The sequence below is a fragment of the Anguilla anguilla genome, chromosome 1, assembly GCF_013347855.1.
Source record: "Anguilla anguilla isolate fAngAng1 chromosome 1, fAngAng1.pri, whole genome shotgun sequence".
Taxonomy (NCBI): domain Eukaryota; kingdom Metazoa; phylum Chordata; class Actinopteri; order Anguilliformes; family Anguillidae; genus Anguilla; species Anguilla anguilla.
In genome coordinates this window covers 9,111,663-9,129,851 of record NC_049201.1, presented here as the reverse complement: position 1 = coordinate 9,129,851, position 18,189 = coordinate 9,111,663, and the positions used below count along the sequence as shown (strand labels likewise).

Here is an 18,189-nt window from a genome sequence, read left to right as displayed (position 1 = left end):
CAGCCTCAACGGTGAGGGCGGGGGAGAGAAAGAGAATGACAGGGGATGGGATAGAGGTTAAGACCCTTTCTTAAGAGGGATTATTGTCTCGGTACAGTGAAGTTTAGACTGTGTAAATCAAAGAGGGTTTAGAACTGAGGTATTTTCACCTTCTCAGCCATGCTCATCTGAGTCTTCACCTGGGTTGCATTCTGTCACAGAGCAAAACCTGACCGTTGTGGTACGTGAATCAGGGACATAATTAGTCTCATACCTCTGATGAACTAAATAGATTGTTCCCCTCTGAGACCATGTCCTTGTTTTCACGGCACTGATCGCACAGTTGAATTTGCGGTGGATAACGTATGGGGAGCGTTGACGGGCGCTCGACCTTCCTTGCAGACTCCCCGGAGGCGCGGCCCAAGTTCGTGAAGGACGGCAAACGCTACGGCCGGAGGTCGGTCCCGGAGTCCCGCGACTCCGTCACCGGGTTCTCCGAGGTGCCCGACTCCGACCCGGCGGGACAGGACCACGAGGAGGCGGAGAACCCCACGGTGCCCCCCCGAAAACGAGAGGTAAAGCATGTCACCTACGCTGCCCCCCCGTGTCTTACCTTTCACCTGTCTCAAATGAGTACGAACAGCACCGTCTAATGCACTGTGTTATCTATGAGGCCATTATGGGTCGTATTCAGCAGGACACTTCACTCACAACACACTAAGAATCTCTCCTTATCAAAACGATTGATATGCACCACTCTTCGATCAAGGAGAGTTAATTTAATTGTCGCTGTTGTGGCCCAATTAGTGGTCCAGTCTGTGGCTTTGTGATGGCAACTGTCTGAACAATGTCTGGAATCTTAGACGGTATGCACTGAAGCAGCCAAGGCCTGTCTAAGATTGTGCCTTTTTGAGATAGGGTCACGTGGCTGACATTTTCTAAGAGGATATGAAAGCCAGCAGCGTACAGTGAGTGTGACTGAGTCATCGTGGCTCTCAGGCCAAAGGCAGTGGCTCTGCTTCCTGGTATTCTCTTTCACACTGGGTTTCTCAAGCCTCGGTCTCTCTCTCTCTCTCTCTCTCTCTCTCTGTCTCTCTCTCTCTCTCTCTCTCTCTCTCTGTCTCTCTCTGTCTCTCTCTCTCTCTCTCTCTCTCTCTCTGTCTCTCTCTCTCTCTCTCTCTCTCTGTCTCTCTCTCTCTCTCTCTCTCTCTCTCTCTCTCTCGAGCCCGTTGCTATGAAACACACCCAGACGGCCCTCTGTGCAGAGCTTTTCTAGCTGAGCCGGGGTAGGGCCCCTGTTTCAGCTCCTCTAGCCGCCCTTGCGTGTTTCTGTGCCTCGCGGTTCCCGCTGCCGGCTGAGGGGCTGTTATTCTGGGCTAATCAGCTTAAAGCTATGTGAGTCCGGCGCAGACTCTCCCACCAGCGCCGGCGCGCTCCGATGCCGCCCCCCCCCCCCCCCCCCCCCCCGCATGGCCTTGCCGTGTCATCTTTTGCCTATTAATAAATGCCAGAAGTGAAGGCAGGGCGGGGGGGGGGGTGGGAGTATGAAGCAAGTCTGTCATGCGGACGTGTGTTTGTGGTCGTACTGCACTGCCAGGCTGCAGTGATGGTGGTAAATCGTGCCTCCATGAAGCCTTTGACGTGCTACGCTTCCTCAGCTGTCCAAAATACTTTTCATCTCGGTTGTAATAATAATAGTTTTTCTCATTTGCATTTGAGAATTTGGTTAATACATAAGTGGGGGGGATGCCCTCATGCATTATTAATGAATTTCTTTGCTGTGAAATTACTGTATTTAACCCACTCAAACTTTCACTCTTAGTGCTTCTTAAAAAATATTTTAATCTTCTCTATTTTGTGGCTACCCCTGTATGGAAAGGCCCATCATGCTGTATGCTTGGCACATCACTGTATCATTGTCCATCAGTTTGGGAGAGCGTAGTCAAGCACATGTTAGTGGGCCTACAGATTGTCAGGGCTCAGAATGGGGCAGCCGTGTCTCTGGTGGTGACCTTCTGTGATGCGAGCTGTCTGGTTCTGCCACGCCCAGGCCCACAGTTTTGTGGATTTTTGTCGTAAGGAGTCTGTTAAAGGTCTCGGTGTCGTCTATTGCCTCTGCTCAGAAAAGTGGAGTGTGAATCAGAGGGACTTTGGCCTTCGTCTGAGCACTGGCAGCATGAAGGTTGCCGTGGTGACCACTGTATGTGTTTTTTTTTGTTTTGTTTTTTTCTTCCCTCCCCAATCATGTTGAGACAGGCCAATGTTGTTCACTTTTGAAGGGTCACCAAGAAGGGCAAAACGCAATCAGTTATTTATGGTGTGCCAAACCTCATGCTTCCCTGACCATGTAGATCTCACACACTCCCTTACATGCACACAAGCACACTTTTATATTACATTATGTGCTCATATTTCACTGCGCTGCAGTTGGTGACTTGTTCCTGGCCAGTTATCGGACAGCTTGTATAACAGGGGGTTTCCCTTTTGCTATCTGTTGTACATTCCTCATTTCATGATTGCTATTTTCAGAGAGAATGGCATTTACTGTGTTAAAACGTGATATTTCAGCCAGCTCTGTGATCCTCATCAGAAAGAGGACATCAGACAGGATATCAGGGTATCAGATCTGATGATGCATCTGTTAAGTTGTTACTGAACTTAGCTGACTGCAACCTCAGAGCTCACAGACCATCAGGTTGTACTGTACCTTCCACCATATGGATCAGCCAAATGTAATACAGTTAGCCTTTTGAAGAGTAGGTTTTCTGGAATGTTTTTTTTTTTTTTTTTTTTAATTCAGGTCAGTGTTCTAGAACTCCATTGCTTTCAATTACCAGTAGTGTTTGTGACATCAGCATTAGAATGTCCAGTTAAGAACATTCTAAAGGGTTAAGTGGTGATCAGTGGAGCAGCTGTCTCCTCCCTGCTCTAGGTCAGGTGGATGCAGATCTACCTCTGCCCCCCACATGTCCCCCTCAGCAGGCTGCTCTCCGGTCCTGCGGTCGGAGAGACCCGGTCATCTCTACAGGATTACACAGTTCTCCAGTTAGCGGGTTTGATCTCCAGGCTGTTGTCTCAGGATAATCCTGCTCTTTGTGCTCCAAGAGGCCAGTGTTGTCTTGGAGCCCCTGTGAGATTTCTTCAAAATGTGGGCTTAAAGGAGATTCACAAAGCCTTTTTCTCAACTTGGCCACAGATTCACTTTTCTTTTTCCCACTCGTCTGCACAAACCCCCTCGCTGTCTCTGCTATCTCCAATCGTCTAAAATGTGATTACTGATAGGTCACCGTGAGATATGGCTTTGACCCGCCGGCAGAAAATGTACCGGCGTTGCCATACCGCTAAGTTCTTTGTATAGCACAGTCACGACGTTGCCCTTGAGGGGCTTGTCCTGCAACTCCCAAGTGCAAAGCCAAGGCAGACATTCCTAGGTGGAGAATGGAACATCTTGAAATAATTCTAATTACTGAGGTGCTGAACAATACTCAGGGGGAGGGGTAGCAGATGGGGCCAGGAGATGTAGCGCGGTGGTGGAGGGGGGGGGGGGGGGGGGTTGGCGTTGGGAGGGGTTGACAGAGGAACAAAGAGCACCCCTTGCAGATGCCTGTAGACTCTACGGAGGTCAGAGGGGAGATGAACCATCTGCTCCTCAGTCCTTCAGAAGTGACGTAGTGAGGATTTCTCCTGAACTTCCATCAAAACAATATCCCCGAAAGCCCCACCCCCTTCCCGCAGATCATAATGCGTCTCCCCCCCCCCCCCCATGCCCCCGCCCTCCGGCAACCTCTCCAGAAAAGCACAATGGGCTTCACTCGGCTGGTTTAAATAGTGTGTGCATGCTCATCCGTGCCATGCTTCCTGCAGGCTGCAGATAATGAGCATCACACACACCTTTAAGGGCTGACCTACGTCTCTTGCACCCTTTAAAAATGCCATTCTCCCCCAGTTCCTGGTGACTGACCTTTGACCCTTTGTTGGTCCCGAGCCCTCACAATGCCTCTGCTGTTGCTCTTGTCCTCCTCAATCCCATAACCCCCTGCCCCCCCCCCCACCCCCCGACCTAGAAACACCAGCTGATGCATGTGGGCGTGCAGTGAATGACAGCTGACAAATAGGCTGGGGTTTTGGACAAAGTTTGGGGCTTCTGATGAATTGGTATTTTGGACGTTTCAGTGCTTAGACATCCACAAAACATTTCTAAAGAAAATACGGCATCTTGAAGGAATTACTGATTTTATCGCTTGGAATTCTGTGGAGCCATCGTAAAGGTTACCACTCTTTTTAGCGTAATCTTTGCTTTATCTTTTACTCTCGGCTTTATTGGAAAAGCTGCACTCTTTCCACACATCGTCCCTTTTTTCCAACAAAGTTCCTGAAATTCCAAAAGCTCGTGTTCACCGCTGAGTGATCCTGGTTGCGCCTGTTTGGAGTGTTTACCCCTTGTGTTTCACACAGAGGAGCGACTGTTTGGAGAGCCATGTTTGCTTCTTGTCGTTTATGTGTCATGATAGATTATTTACTACCTCCCATAACCTGAAATACCAGCAGATACTAGTAAAATACACACACCAAACACATGTGTGGTAGGTGGAAATATTTGTGCTCACAACAATAATGTCATTTGCTGCCTTTGGTATAAATGTCAGGATATACTGGAGCAGTGTATGAATAAATGACAACTCCTGTAATGTCCTGTAGTTCTCCAAAACACTCTGTGGCTACAGGAAAATAGGGGTGATGTTTTGCAGTTTTTTTTTTTTTTTTAGTTTAGTGCAGGAGTTGCATGAGCTAAATAACTGTCCCGTATCTGACCACCATGGTAAGTATTGTTTGTGCTTCAGTGCAAAATGGAGTCTTTGTGGAGCTGATGCCCCGGTTCTGTGAATGTGACCGCGTCTCCTTTGCTGATATCTCTTCACAGCGCTGGAACACTCATGCCGACGGCACAGAGGAGTATGAAGCTGAAGGTCAGCTGATTTCTATTTATTTATTTATTTATTTTTATTTTTTAAATTTGAAGATTCCCAGTGTGTCTGAATTCCAGTGTCACACACTTTACCTGCCCGGCTTGAGAATATGGTCTCCCACATGACTTATTTGTCCTGTTCTGGTATTTCTCAGTGGCGGGAAAAAAAAATCCATCCGGCCTTCTGGCCACTGCCTTCCTTTCTGTCTCAATTCACTTTCTGTTATACGATGTTCATGGCAGAAGTGACAGGGAACCAGTGCAAACGGTGATAAATTCTGCAGCTAAGCTCTGACAGCTTTAAAACTGCCCTGACCCCCTGAGTTCTTTCCTCTCTCTTTCTCTCTCTCCGTTTTGCAGGTCAGCTGCACTTTTGGAACCCCGATGAGCCGGGCACCCCCAGGGGGGCGGCGATGCCCCTGTCGGAGAGGCTGGAGGAGAGGCTGTACGGGGCGTGCGAGGACCTGGCGCTGTCCTGGGACGGCCTGGCCAGTCGCAGTGAGCTGCTCTCCGTCTGCGAACACCTGGGACTGGAGGTGAAGGACTGGGGACCGCGAGGGGAGCGAGGGAGGGATGGAGGGCGAGAGAGCCGGAGGAGGAGTAAGAGAGGAGTGAGGGAGGAGGAAGGGGTGGGAAGCAGAGAGGGGGGGGGGAAGGAGGGAGAGATACTGAATCTGTTTTTGTTGTTCTTGGTGTTTTAGTGGTTGAAAAGGACCATGGTTCAGTAGTTCATGCGCTGCTCGGATTTATCCTGAATCTCAGCAGCACTCACCAGTTCACAAAATAGAACAGCTACATTCTCGTTTGCATATTTTGTGGCCCTATGAGTAATGTATGTAAGCTGAGACAAGACCTTCAGTGCTTAGTCATTATTTTTATGAATACTAAGAATTTGACCTACGGACATTGCATTTCCAATTTAATTTCTGACTGAATGTGCGTTTGTTGCCAGGTGACGGAGGAAGCGCTCGGGAATCTGGGCAGCGATGGGGTGATGAGCGTGCAGGATTTCGTGTCCTGGGTTCTGGAGCACTGCAAGCCCCCCACCCCTTCCGCCTCCACCCCTTATCGACAGCTCAAGAGACACCACTCCACCCAGGTGTGTTCCTATCTCCAAATAAAAAAATAAAATAAAAAACACTCAGTGTGTGCAAGCACTACGCATGGCCACCACATCTACGGTCTGCTCTCTGCTTCGAGGAGTGTGGATATCTTTTCCCAAGTATTAATGGTTTGTCGGATGATTTATTTGCTATGAGTGAAACCCACCCATATGGTGGTATTTTTGTGCCTTTGTTAAACTGGGGGTCCTCTTTTTCACTTTCATGTTCCTCAGCCTTTTGACGAAATGGGGCGCAGGATCGCCACCCCGTCCGCCATGACCGGCACCATCGGCCTGCGCCTCTTCTCCAGCCTGGACGACGGCTCGGGCTTCGCCCCCGTGGAGAACCTTCTGGATGCCTGGCTGGACGAGGGCATTGAGAACAGCCCTGAGATCCTGCAGGTACAGCAGGCTTATCTGGCTCTCTCACAGCCCACAGAAATGGACTGCATTGATCTTTTACTCTGGATTTAAATATGGTGTCTGTTTCCGTGTGTGTGTGTGCGCGCGCGCGCTTGTGTGTGTGTGCGCGTTTGTAGGCTTTGGACTTCAGCCTGGATGGGAAGGTGAACCTCGGTGACCTCACCATCGCCCTGGAGAACGAGCTGCTCATTACCAAGAACGGCATCCACCAGGCAGCGCTGGCCAGCTTCAAGGCTGAGATCCGACACCTTCTGTAAGTGTTTGCCGGCTCCTCCTTGCATCTGACTCGTTTCTTTTTCTCTTTTTCGGTTTGGTGAGCATACCTCAAAAAGGACCAGTTCTCATTTAATTTAGGAACTGATCACCATTAAATGCGTGCAATGTTATTTGAGGTTTTTTTCCCCCTGTAGAATGCAATGGAGGTTACGATACATAGTCCTTTGGCTCTTGGGGCTTTTTAAATCCAAGTCCAAGATGATTAGAACCAAGTGGTGTTGAGTCGTAATTACAAGGTGTTTTTTCTGCTCACTTCCTAGGGAGTGTGTGGACCGCGAACTTCGGGAGAAGGAGAAGATCCGCTCAGACTTTGAGAAGACGGAGAAGCTGAAGAACCAAATGGCGACCGAGGTGGACGAGCACCACTCGGCCATCGAACGAATGAACGACCTCAACCTCAGGTAACGCAAGAACCACCGAATCCCTGCTCCGAAAACGGCAAGAGCTCATATTGGATGGTCTCTCACAATCTCCACCTCCTGTCTCCAGGAAACTGGAACAGGAACACAGGGAGAAGCTGGCGGTCGTCAGGACCGAGTTGACCAAAGAAATGGACCTGATCCAGCAGCAGGCCAGCCAGCAGCGCGAGGAGCAGGAACGCGAGATGGAGAGGTTGAAGGAGGACGAGGCCTTTCTGAGAGACCACCTCTCACTCACCATCAAGGTAAGCAAGCGTGGCACTTCAAACTCTTTATTCAAAGGCCTCTGACTTCAAAGCTACTGACTAAAAAGACACAATGAAACTATAGTGCTTGTACGTTGTACCAGACTGGCCATTTTGGAGCAGAGAATGTGAGTGTATATAAAATATGATATAATCGGGCAAATAAGGTGATGTGTGCACAAAGAAGGTGATGTCTGCACAAATTCAATTGCAAAAATATACAAGAAGGAATACACATTTTTCAGAATTTCAGGGGCGATATTTATTGAATCAGTGGAAGACAAGGGGGGTCTGATGCATTTCAGAGGCATCTGATGAACGAGCTTGTCTCTGAAATGTGTCAGTCTCCTATTTTTCCCTTGATTCAATAAATATCTCCCAAGAAGAGTGCTGTCCTCAAGTTTTACAGCGTTATGATATAATCAGTATTAATATGATGTAGCTGATTTGTCCGGCAAGAGTGTGAAGTTTATCTTCAAGATGGTCCGGTTGATAGTGCGGTCTATGCTGAATCTTTGTACATTATGTGCTTCTCGACAGGAGAATGGACGCCTGGAGTTAGAACTGCTAGAAGGCACAGAGAAACTGGTAGAGGCAGAGAACACTATCAACAAACTTCAGAGGAACCTGGACAATATCCTCAAGGAGAAGGTAACCGTGGTTGGGAGGCATTCTTAATCCTAGATGTGCACCAGCAGTCATGTGTTAATGCAGGCGATGGTGGTTTAAGCTGTTGCACTGATGGTTGGAGCATACAAATATTTGCAAATGAAAGCCATATGTGAACACAGTTTATATTTGCAAATAGGTTACGGTGAGGATGCAAATGTGTGGTATAGCAGCATTGTGTCTGTCTGTGTACATTTTCATGTCCAGTCCTTGTTTGCTTTTCTGGAGCCTGAAACCTAAGAATACAAACATTTGCAAGTATGAGTTCGAGTTTGATGTTATCTTTCTAGCCGTGCTGTCAGTGTGCGTGTGTATTGTGCATGCTCTTGAGCACCACCTGCTGGTGTGTTTTCTCAGTTCGGGGATTTGGACCCAGGCAGTGCTGAGTTCTTCCTTCAGGAGGAGCGCCTCAGGCAGCTGCGTAGTCACTACGAAGGCCAGTGCAGGGTAAGAGAGCCACACCTTCGCTAAAACATTTTTATCCAGAACATTTGACTGATTACCCTTTCTTCTCGGTAAATGCATCCTTTCCTGTGACCACCCTCCGTCACCTTTGCTTAAGCTGAATTATCACATCGTAACATAAGAATTTGACTGAGATGCGGCCAAATAGAGCAAGCTGAAAATGCAGTTATGATGACCTGTAATCAGCTTCTTTTTTTAAACTAGTTTTAAGTAAACTGGTAGATCTTTGCAGATCATTTCTTTATGAAATATAACAGTAAGTAAAGAGCTGTAGACTGGACGTGACATTGCCATTACTTACTGTTGCCTTTCTTGACTTTCTGTTTCAATTCAAGTGAATCCTCTTGACTGCAGAACTTTTTTAATGGACTTACTGTAGAGGCAGGTACTTGAAACCGTTTACAAAATATTTGCGTAAGGACTCGTTCTCCCTCAGCTTAGCACTCGGAGAGGTAGAAAAGCTAGTTCTCTTAATGTGTTTGTTTAATGTGTGTATGTCTGTGTGTGTATGTCCATATGTGTGTGCATGTGTGTTATTTGTGCGTGTGTGTGCATGCATGCATGCGCGTGTACGCATGCACATGTATGTGTGTGTCTGTCTGTCTGTCTGTCCTTGTGTGTGTGTGTCCATCCGTCCGTCCATTCGTGTGTGTGTGTGTGTGTGCGCGATACAGGAGATGCAGGATCGTATCGATGAGCTGCAGGCTGAGCTGGAGGAGTACCAAACCCTTGGCAGGACTCCTAATGCCTCCCTCAAGCCTTCGTTGTCGGAAGAGTTTGACAGTAAGAGCCCTGGCATCGAGTCTGACCAAGGTACACCCGAGATGATCGATGCAACTGCTACTCATACTGAACGTTAAACCACTGTCTGCTTCCCACCACAAATAATCTCAGAAGTCTGTTTAGCTTCCTGTAGATATCTACAATTTCCCGAATCTGCAGTGGGGTTCATTCATGCACGTGGCTGTGGTTGCAGACAATTAGATATTCCAAATTTGGGCAGGAATTGTCCATGTTCAGTCCCATGTTGGGCACCAAATTTAATTTTTTTAAAAAAGATGAATAAAACTTAAGTTTATGTTTCTTCTTCTAAGCTCCAGCTAATATCTGTGTCTGTCTGTGTCTGTGTGGTGTTTTCTATGGCAGGTCTCGGCTCAGAAGACTGCCAGCCCTTCAACATGACCCTGGAGGCGGAGATGCTGATGGAGCAGCTGAAAGCACAGCACCTCCAGCAGGTGGAGAACCTCAGAGCCCAAATGGAGACCAAGGTGGAGCCAGTCAACTTGCAGTGCCTCACATCTGCATGTGATCCCAGCATAAACTAAATTTATATAATTTTCATGAATAGGCACCCATGTGTTGTGAATGTCATTATTGGTACTGCACCTATTAGTAGGCATGTGTCTGTGTTGTACTTTGCTCTAACCTAGGTAATGGGTCTGTGTTGCAGGTCTGTGAATACCAACAGAAGGTAGAGGAGCAGCGGGCAGCTCATGAAGAGGAGCAGAGGGTGCTGTCCCTCCAGTGCCAGGGGGAGGTGCAGGCCTTGCAGGAGGAGATGTCCAGGGTCCAGGACCGAGTCCAGGAGCTGCAGAACCAGCTGGACCAGGTGCAGCTGGAGCGGGTGAGGCTGGAGCAGAGCCAGGCGGAGGAGCGGGCAGAGTTGGGGAGGCGGCACCAGGAGGAGATGAACTCCCTCAGGCAGGAGCTGTTGGAGGCCCAGGCCCAGATCACCAAGCTGGGAGACCAGCTGAAGACCCTGGAGGCTCACCAGGCTACATGTGAGCAGAGCCTGACTGAGGAGTGGGAGGTTCTCCGGAGGCTGCATGATGAGCAGCTCACACAGCAGGAGGAGCATCACCGAGCGGTCCTGCATGCCAGGCTGGAGGAGGAGAGGGAGAGGATGCTGGCGGATAGGGAGGAGGCAGTGAGGCGGCTCGTGGAGCAGTGGGAGAGGGAGAAGGACCAACTGCAGGAGAGCCATGAAGCGCTGCTTCAGGCCAGGCTAGAGGAGGAGAGGCAGAGGTACCTGGGGGAAAGTGAAGATCAGGAGAGGAGGCTCATGGAGCAGTGGGAAAAGGAGAGGCTAGAGCTTAAGGAGCAGCAGGATGGTGCCTTTCAGGTGATGCTGGAGGAGGAGCGTCTCAGGCTGCTCAAGGATCAGGAGCAGCTGGAGAGGAGCCTTTTGGAGAAGTGGGAGAAGGAGAGGGCCCAGCTTGAGGAGAGCCAGGAGAGATTCTTCCAGACAAGGCTTGCAGAGGAGAGGGTCCGTATTCAGGATGAGGTAGAGAAGAGCTTCATGGACATTTGGCAGAATGAGAAAGCTCAGATTGAGGAGCATCATGAGGAAGTCCTCCAAGGCAGAGTAGAGGAGGAGAGGGACAGACTCTTGGGGGAGAGGGAGGTGCAGGAGAAGAGGTTGCTTGAGCAGGTGGAGGAGGAAAGAGCCCGTCTGGAGGAGAGCCACAGGGAAGCCATGCAGGAGCTGAGCGCCAGACACAGCGAGGAGAGGGAGAGGCTGAGTGGTGCGCTGGACAGACTGCGGGAGGAAATCGCATTAGAGAGGTAAGAGGGTAGCACCTGGGGGGTGGGGGAGGGGCTGGTCCAACTTGAGAGCAAATATGGGGTTCTTTTTGTGTCTACAATGCTTGTTTTTCAGGTGCCTTTATGTAAATGTATCTTTCAGGGGAATTTCTGTGTTTCATGGGGCTTCATGCATTAGCTTTAAGCAGGACCTGTGTAAACGGTGTTGCTTGACATTGCAAAACATGATTTTATATATTGCTGTTAAGAAAACATGACCTCTTCATTCTTTTTTTGCTGCGTTGATTTTAATTGATGTGTGAAAATGTTGTGATTGTGTGAGGGTTTGCGACACTTAGTAGATGTGGGTAACGCTACACTGGTGGTGGTGGGTAGATAACTGTTGATGATTAACATGTACAGGAAAGAACTGGAGAACCACTTCTCACAGAGGATCAGGGAGGTAGAGGCACGGTTCTCGGGGGACCAGAAAGCTGTCTCGGAACGCTTCCAGACTGATGTATCCAAGTTGGAGCAGCACTACCAAAGTGAGCTACAGGGTCTTTCCGAGCGTCACTCTGAAGAGAAGGCCAAGTGGAAGGCTGAGATGGACGAGGCTGCCCGGGTGGCTGAACAAGAAAAGAGGGCTCTGCAGGAAGTTCTGGAGCAAGAGAAACAATCTCTCACCCAAGAGCTGTTGAAGGAACGAGACCGACTGGAGCAGAGCCACAGGGAAGAGTTTGATGCCTTGGCAGCTAAAAACAGGGAGCTCCAAAATGAGCTGGAAAACTTGATCAGCACTGCACAGTCCAAAGAGATTGAGCTGAGCAGGCAGCTGAACGAGTTGCACAACAGATTGCAGGAGAACCTAGACGCCAAAGACGAGCTCTTGGCCCAATCAGAAAAGAAGGCCCAGGAGATTGAACTGCTCCTTCGACAGGCAGCAGAGGACTTTGAGCAGGAGAAGACGGAGCTACAGGGTAACCTTAATCAACTTGAAGAGAGGAACAAGCAGACGCTTTGTCTAGCAGAGAAACAGGTGGAGGAACGGGAGAAACTGCTGGCAGAGAATGACCATCTGAAGTCCAAGATTCAGGAAATGGAGGCTGAAATGAATCAGCTGTTGGAGCTGAGAGAAAATTTTGAAGAGATCAAGAGAGGAAGGGAAGAATCTTTTGGAGTGATCACATCTCTACAAAATGAGATTGAAGATCTGAAGGCTGAAATACAGGTGCTGACCATATCTGATAAGGAACAGGAAGTGCATTCAGAGAATGCATTAGAAACTGAGGCATTTAGTGGGGACAATCTTGTCCGTTCAATACAATCCCCTTTGCCAGATGGAAAAGTATGTGGTGAAAATGCAGATACTGATAGTGAGGAGGCTCTTTCTCAGGATAGGGTGTCGCAGCTGAAGAAAGAGACAAAGATTATTTCAAAGCTGCAGGCAGATTATAAGGAGGCAGTAAAGGAACGAGACCTCAGCATCTGCAGGATTGCAGCATTACAAGACCAAGTGGACAGGCTTCAGAACCAAGTCTGTCTCCTTGCTGAGCTTCAGGACCAATGTGATTCTATGAACGAGAAGAACCTGGTTCTCCAAGAGCAAGTATACCAGCTGCAGCAGAAGGGAAGTCAACTTGAGAACATCCTGGAGGACAACAACAAGAAGATGGCTGCTGGTGCACAAGCTCTTGAGGAGAACAGCTACCTCAGGGATGAAATTTCTGCAATGACGGAACATACTAAAGAGATGGAGGCAAAGACCTCAGAGATGGAGGATCTCCAGACCAGGTATAAGGAATGCATCTGTGAAAACACCAGACTCAGGGAGCAGAACAGGAAGCTAGAAGACCAGTTTTTGGACCTTGACCGCAAGATGTACCTTATCCAGGACTTCAAAGACCAGCATGCCAGACTGCAGGATGAAATGACCAGGGTGAAAGACGAGAACTCCAGGCTCATTGCTCAGCTGCAAGACATGCAGAAACACAATGACATTTTCATGGTCCTTCAGCAGGATACAGAGATTGCTTTGGCTGAGGCCATGAGCGAGGATACCTTGCAGGACCTGAGCTCTCAGCTGGAAGCCAAGATCCAGGCTGTGTCTGACTTGGAAGACTGCTGCACGGAGTTTGAGAGGCAGAACGCCAAACTCCGGAGAGCTCTCACTGGTTTGCAGGACAGATCTCTTAAGATACAAGAAACGATGCGAGTCCATAGGTAATGTAAAGGCTAAATGTGCTTGACCTTGGAAAACCCTGCTTCCTTACATCAGCTCCCAAGTCTCCTAACTCTGCGATCCCGCTTGGCTTTGATGTGCAACTGACTCACTTAGGTGCCAGATGTAGACGTCCTTATCCCTGCAGTAACGTACTAGTGCCAACCTGCATGTAGAAGATGTGTTAACCTGTTGGCCTTGTATCCCTGTACCCTGAAACCACCCAGTGCCTGTATCGTGTTTTTAGATGTAATATTTTTGCTGAATCCTGTGAAACTAATCCACTCACCTGCTTGGCATTGCTGTTGAAATGTATATGGTTTGTGCACGTGTCCCACAATATCAAACTAGAGTCAATAAATTGCTTCTGCTCATGTTGCAAATGGCTTATTGTTGTGTTATGTTATGTTGTATGTGCATATTTTTTGAAAAATTTGGATATTTGTTCAGATAATGCAGTTGTGATTATCTGTGCCTGGTTTTTATGTCATAAAATGAATCCGAACACTCAATACTTGGTATTGGAATGCAGAGAAGCACACGTGTCATTGTTGCTTTTCCCTGTTGGATGTAGGAGCGAAGCTGGTCGTCTGGCAGAAGAGAACGTCATTCTGAGACAGAGCATCTCCGCGTTGAAGGAAGAGGACCTCCGCAACACCCAAGAAGAAATGCTGTAAGGATTCTCGCTCATCATGGACCAAAGCGGGCAATACGTGTAGTATATAATCTCATTCCTAATTTGCTCTGACAAACAATAGTTTTTTTATTTATTCAAACAGGCGAAAACTTGAACACTACAAGAAGGAGAAGTTGACTGCTCAAAGGGTTGCAGAGAACCTAAAGAAGCAGGTACTACAGGAGCTGCCTCACTATAATTCTCAGTATTTAGTCATTTCAGTTGATGAGTAAGGTAACCGTCTTATTTTGACAGGTGAATGGGCACAAGTGAAAGGTGATGTTGGCCTCAGTGATTCAGGGTAGTGATGCCTTGGATGATGTTGGCGCTGAGGAACGTTGGTTTTCTCTCTGCCTAGGTGGCAGAACTGCGGGTTCAGGGACAACAGCTGGAGCAGGAGAATGAGCTCCTGTCACAGAAAAATACCAAGAATGCAGCTGATGTGCAGGAGCTGAACCACCGGCTGTCTGACATGCTCAGGCAACGTGAGAGGAAGGAGGCAGGCAGATGCCCAAACCAGCAGGGGGAGCCAGAGAGGGATGACCTCACCACTGAGTCTGCACAGGAAAGAAGAAAGGTAACATGCAATGCTTTGATTGCTCCAAACTTCGAGTAGGTCACCTGGTCCCGTATTTACATCCTGTATCATCTTGTTGACATTAATAATAACCCTGGGCTTAGGAGAGTCACAAAGTGTTGTTCTATTTATATAGCGTTGGTAGAACAGCCTTAGGGTGAGTTATGATGAAGTGATCATGTTAACTGCAGCTTTTGCGAAACAATGAATATTTGTGGTGTTGTGGCACTTCAACTGCAGGCAACTATCATTTGCATCTACGTCTTATAAAACTAGACAAGACTTGTGCTTGTTTTATTGGGTAGTTAGTTCAAAATATGAGCCAAGAGGCATGGTTTCTGTCTTTGCAGATGGAGGCTTGTGTGTTCACCTTGGAAACCAAGTTGTCAAAGGCCCAGGAAGGGAACAGTCTCCTGGAGCAAGAGAAGGTCCAGCTGACACAGGAGCTCTCCTCGCTCAGGGAGCAGGTGAGCTTGGGCAGTACTGAAGCTGGAGCTGGGAACGCCCTCAAGTGGTAGAATAATAAGAAGAAACTATTAGCGAGCGCCAGTAGTAATGTAAAATGCTCTCACTCCATTACATCTGCAAGACAGAATAATTGTGCCCGTGAATCGTCACTTACAAGTAGCCAAACCCTTTGGAGTAGGATTCTGTTTACTCGGGTTGTTATTTTGTCAAATGCTGAGATGTGATGCTGTGTGTGTATATGAGGCAATAACTCCTCGTTGTTGGCCTTGTAGCTCTGTGGTGGCAGGGACTTGACTGTGGACCTAGCCAGTGCCATGTCCAGAGTGGACAAGCTTCAGAAGGAGAATGAGACTCTAAGTGGGGAACTGAGTCGCTGTGTGGACAAGGTAAGGGCTGTCCACTGAACTCTGGTGTGTTCTGGGTGTCATAGTCACACCCAGTTTTTAATTGATACACAGAAAAAATCTGAAGGTTCTTCCCCCCTCTCCCCAGTTCATGATCGTCCACCCTCAAATTTACACACACCAACAATGCATTCTAGTCTATCAAGCCCTCATTGGCTGTCTGTTTTGAGCCTTACCTGCACTTTCTGCAATTAATGAATCATCGCATTAATGATTTTTGACATCACTTTTGTATTCTGCAAGTTCAGAGTTTTTTGTTTTTTGTTTTTATTGATTGCAGGAACACTTGCAGTTCTCCCGTTGTGCAGAACCTTGATAATGACACTGCCTTTTCCATTCTTTCAGATGGCAAAGCTCGGAACGGTGGAGTGTCAACTCTCTCACCTGCTGGAAGAGAGGCTGAGCCTGGAGAAGCAGAGTCAGGCTCTCCGTGCCCAGCTCACTGCAGCACAAGAGAAGGTCGGTGCTGGCTTCATTTTGCGTTGTCGGTCCGGCACCTTTGCTCAGTGGTGAATCCAAACGCACAGGCCTCCGCACTGAATTTCATGGTTCTGAACCGTATGTTACGCTGCTGTCATGTAGGGGTTGTTAGTTGGTGGTGCTCGACGCTGTTGGTACATAATGACATCACTGTTTATCCATCAGGTCCAGGCTAAGGAGGAGGCCCTACAGACTGTCAACTCGCAGAACGCGCGGCTGAAATCAGACCTGCGGGTCACCCAGCAGGAGAAGGAGGCTCTCAAACAGGAAGTGATGTCGCTGCACAAACAGCTGCAGAATGCTAACGATAAGGTAACGCTAATGATAAGGTACATCATTGTTCGTTTGGATAAGCTGGAGTGAGAGTGAAAACGTGCTGAAGTATAACTGGGGCTCTTGTGTTGCTCAGAACCAGGTTCTAGAGATGGCGTTGCACACAAGCGGGTACCAGACCCAGCACAAAAAACTGTACTGGGATGAATTGGCCCGACTGGTGGAACAGGAGCAGCAGTTACTGCGGCAGGAAAACGAGCGGTTGCAGAGGGAGGTCCAGAACACCAAGGGGGACCTTGTCCATGCTCGGGACAAGGTGAGAGAGTGGGGCCAGAGCTGAGGGGTCCCTGGAGCCCAGGGTCAAAGCTACCTGAAGGTGCTTTAGCAGAAATATGAAACATGGATATGGGTTCAGCCAGCAGAGTGCTTTGAACTGTTTTGCCGCTCCTGGACTACAAGGTACTGTAGTTCATCTCTGAGGTCTTAACTGGAGGGCTGTGGTGCTCCCTTGTGGAGGCACTGTGTGAAAAAATACACATTTATTATTTGTGGTAGAAATATCTCTCTCTCTGCTTGCCTCGGACAGGAAGAGGGCGTGTGTTTTAAAAAGATGTTTGTTCCTGCAGACTCGCCAGCTGGAGACCGTGGTTCTGTCTCTGAAACAGCAGAAGCAGCAGGGCCAGTCCAGCCTGGTCAAGGCTGTGGAGCAGGAGAAGGCCGGTCTGAAGCGTGAGCTGGACTCACTGCGCAAGGAGCTGGTCAGTGCTAACAGGAAGGTAAGGGGCCATGCATGCTCACCTGTATGGGGTGGCTGTACTGGAGTTTACATCGCTCACTCTCCTTGTAGTGGTCCATTTCTCCCTGCTCTGTGTCTGGAGCCTGGAGGGGCCCCAGTATTCCTAGAGGGAATGTTCCAGAAGTCTGTGTTCACTTATAGCTTCCTGTTTCTTATGCTGCTGGGGATGGGGGGAATCTTTTCACAGGTGAGCGAGCACGGCGAGGTTCAGAGAGAGCTGGAGAACCTGCGGCAGGAGAACGAAGGGCTGAAGAGCCGGCAGACCCATCTGGAGGCGCAGCTGTTGGAGGTTAGTGGTGTTCCTCCTCACCCTTTCTGTTCGCCCCATCTCTGTCTTATATCTTGCATGTTCTACATTCATGAAACCCAGTTATCTCTCTTAAGTCTTTGAAGCAGTATCTGTTTCTCTGTCTGGCTTCTCTCTGATTTCCCCATCTCCTGACTTTGACCTCTGACCCCTGACCTCAGCTCTCCCTCTCCCCTGTCTCTTCTCTCGGACCTCCCCATCTCAACCCTGACCTCATCTCTCCTGTCTCTGACCCACCTCTCTCCTCTGCAGGCTCTCCAGGCCCAGCTGGGTGGCATGGTACCACAAGCACAACTGCGGTTGCCAGGAGAACGGCGAGGACAGCACCGGGGGGACGAGCTGGGCGGCCGTGGCCTGGAGCTCAACCTGCAGGTAGGAGAGCGCAGTACCACCCCCAAGCACTAGGGGGGGAGTCACTGGAAACTTGCACCTTGGGAGCTCTGTCCAGCGCACCATTGTGCCTGAATCGGCAGGCGTTATGATGCAATGTTTTTAGTGTCCTGTTGGTGCAAGTCCATTGGCTCAGCCCTGTGTGTTATTGAACCCTGGGTATAGGTGTCTTTCATCTCACCTCAAGTAGATTGTCATTGTCCTCCACTGCACTCTCGCGCTCTCCTCTTCCATCAGTGGTCCTCCTTATTAAATCAGGTTATGGAGAAATGCATCAGCCTGTGATCTGATTTGCTTGGATTGCACTTGGCTGGGATGTAATGGGATCTGGGGCCTGTTCACTGAATTATCTTTACAGCACTTCCACTCTCTCAAATTCTGGTGCTTCTTCTCTTTGGTACCTGTTCACGAGTCTGTATGGATCTTGTGTTTTAGTTTAAACCGAATTTGCATATGCATTTGAATGATAGCAAGGCAGGGTATCTCACTAATTTCATAATTAAGTAACTTTACACTTAATTATGGGCTTA

The 18,189-nt window shown here is 48.7% G+C and overlaps 1 protein-coding gene across 3 annotated transcripts in view; it reads left to right on the top strand.

Moving 5' to 3' along the window:
* Nucleotides 1–18,189, top strand: part of nin (ninein (GSK3B interacting protein)) — a 34,795-nt gene that overhangs the window by 9,240 nt on the left and 7,366 nt on the right. For 2 of the 3 annotated variants that reach the window (XM_035380169.1, XM_035380177.1), the window contains exons 4-28: nt 382–554; nt 4,901–4,946; nt 5,306–5,481; nt 5,898–6,044; nt 6,282–6,449; nt 6,587–6,723; nt 7,007–7,147; nt 7,236–7,410; nt 7,951–8,061; nt 8,437–8,526; nt 9,219–9,357; nt 9,691–9,812; nt 9,995–11,109; nt 11,491–13,290; nt 13,863–13,961; nt 14,068–14,137; nt 14,323–14,541; nt 14,892–15,008; nt 15,282–15,395; nt 15,759–15,872; nt 16,059–16,205; nt 16,303–16,482; nt 16,793–16,942; nt 17,150–17,251; nt 17,522–17,641. In XM_035380169.1, coding sequence (XP_035236060.1) covers nt 382–554; nt 4,901–4,946; nt 5,306–5,481; nt 5,898–6,044; nt 6,282–6,449; nt 6,587–6,723; nt 7,007–7,147; nt 7,236–7,410; nt 7,951–8,061; nt 8,437–8,526; nt 9,219–9,357; nt 9,691–9,812; nt 9,995–11,109; nt 11,491–13,290; nt 13,863–13,961; nt 14,068–14,137; nt 14,323–14,541; nt 14,892–15,008; nt 15,282–15,395; nt 15,759–15,872; nt 16,059–16,205; nt 16,303–16,482; nt 16,793–16,942; nt 17,150–17,251; nt 17,522–17,641 — 5,972 coding nt within the window. The remainder of the gene's footprint in view (nt 1–381; nt 555–4,900; nt 4,947–5,305; nt 5,482–5,897; nt 6,045–6,281; nt 6,450–6,586; nt 6,724–7,006; nt 7,148–7,235; nt 7,411–7,950; nt 8,062–8,436; nt 8,527–9,218; nt 9,358–9,690; nt 9,813–9,994; nt 11,110–11,490; nt 13,291–13,862; nt 13,962–14,067; nt 14,138–14,322; nt 14,542–14,891; nt 15,009–15,281; nt 15,396–15,758; nt 15,873–16,058; nt 16,206–16,302; nt 16,483–16,792; nt 16,943–17,149; nt 17,252–17,521; nt 17,642–18,189) is intronic. The other variant, XM_035380188.1, reaches the window with a different exon arrangement.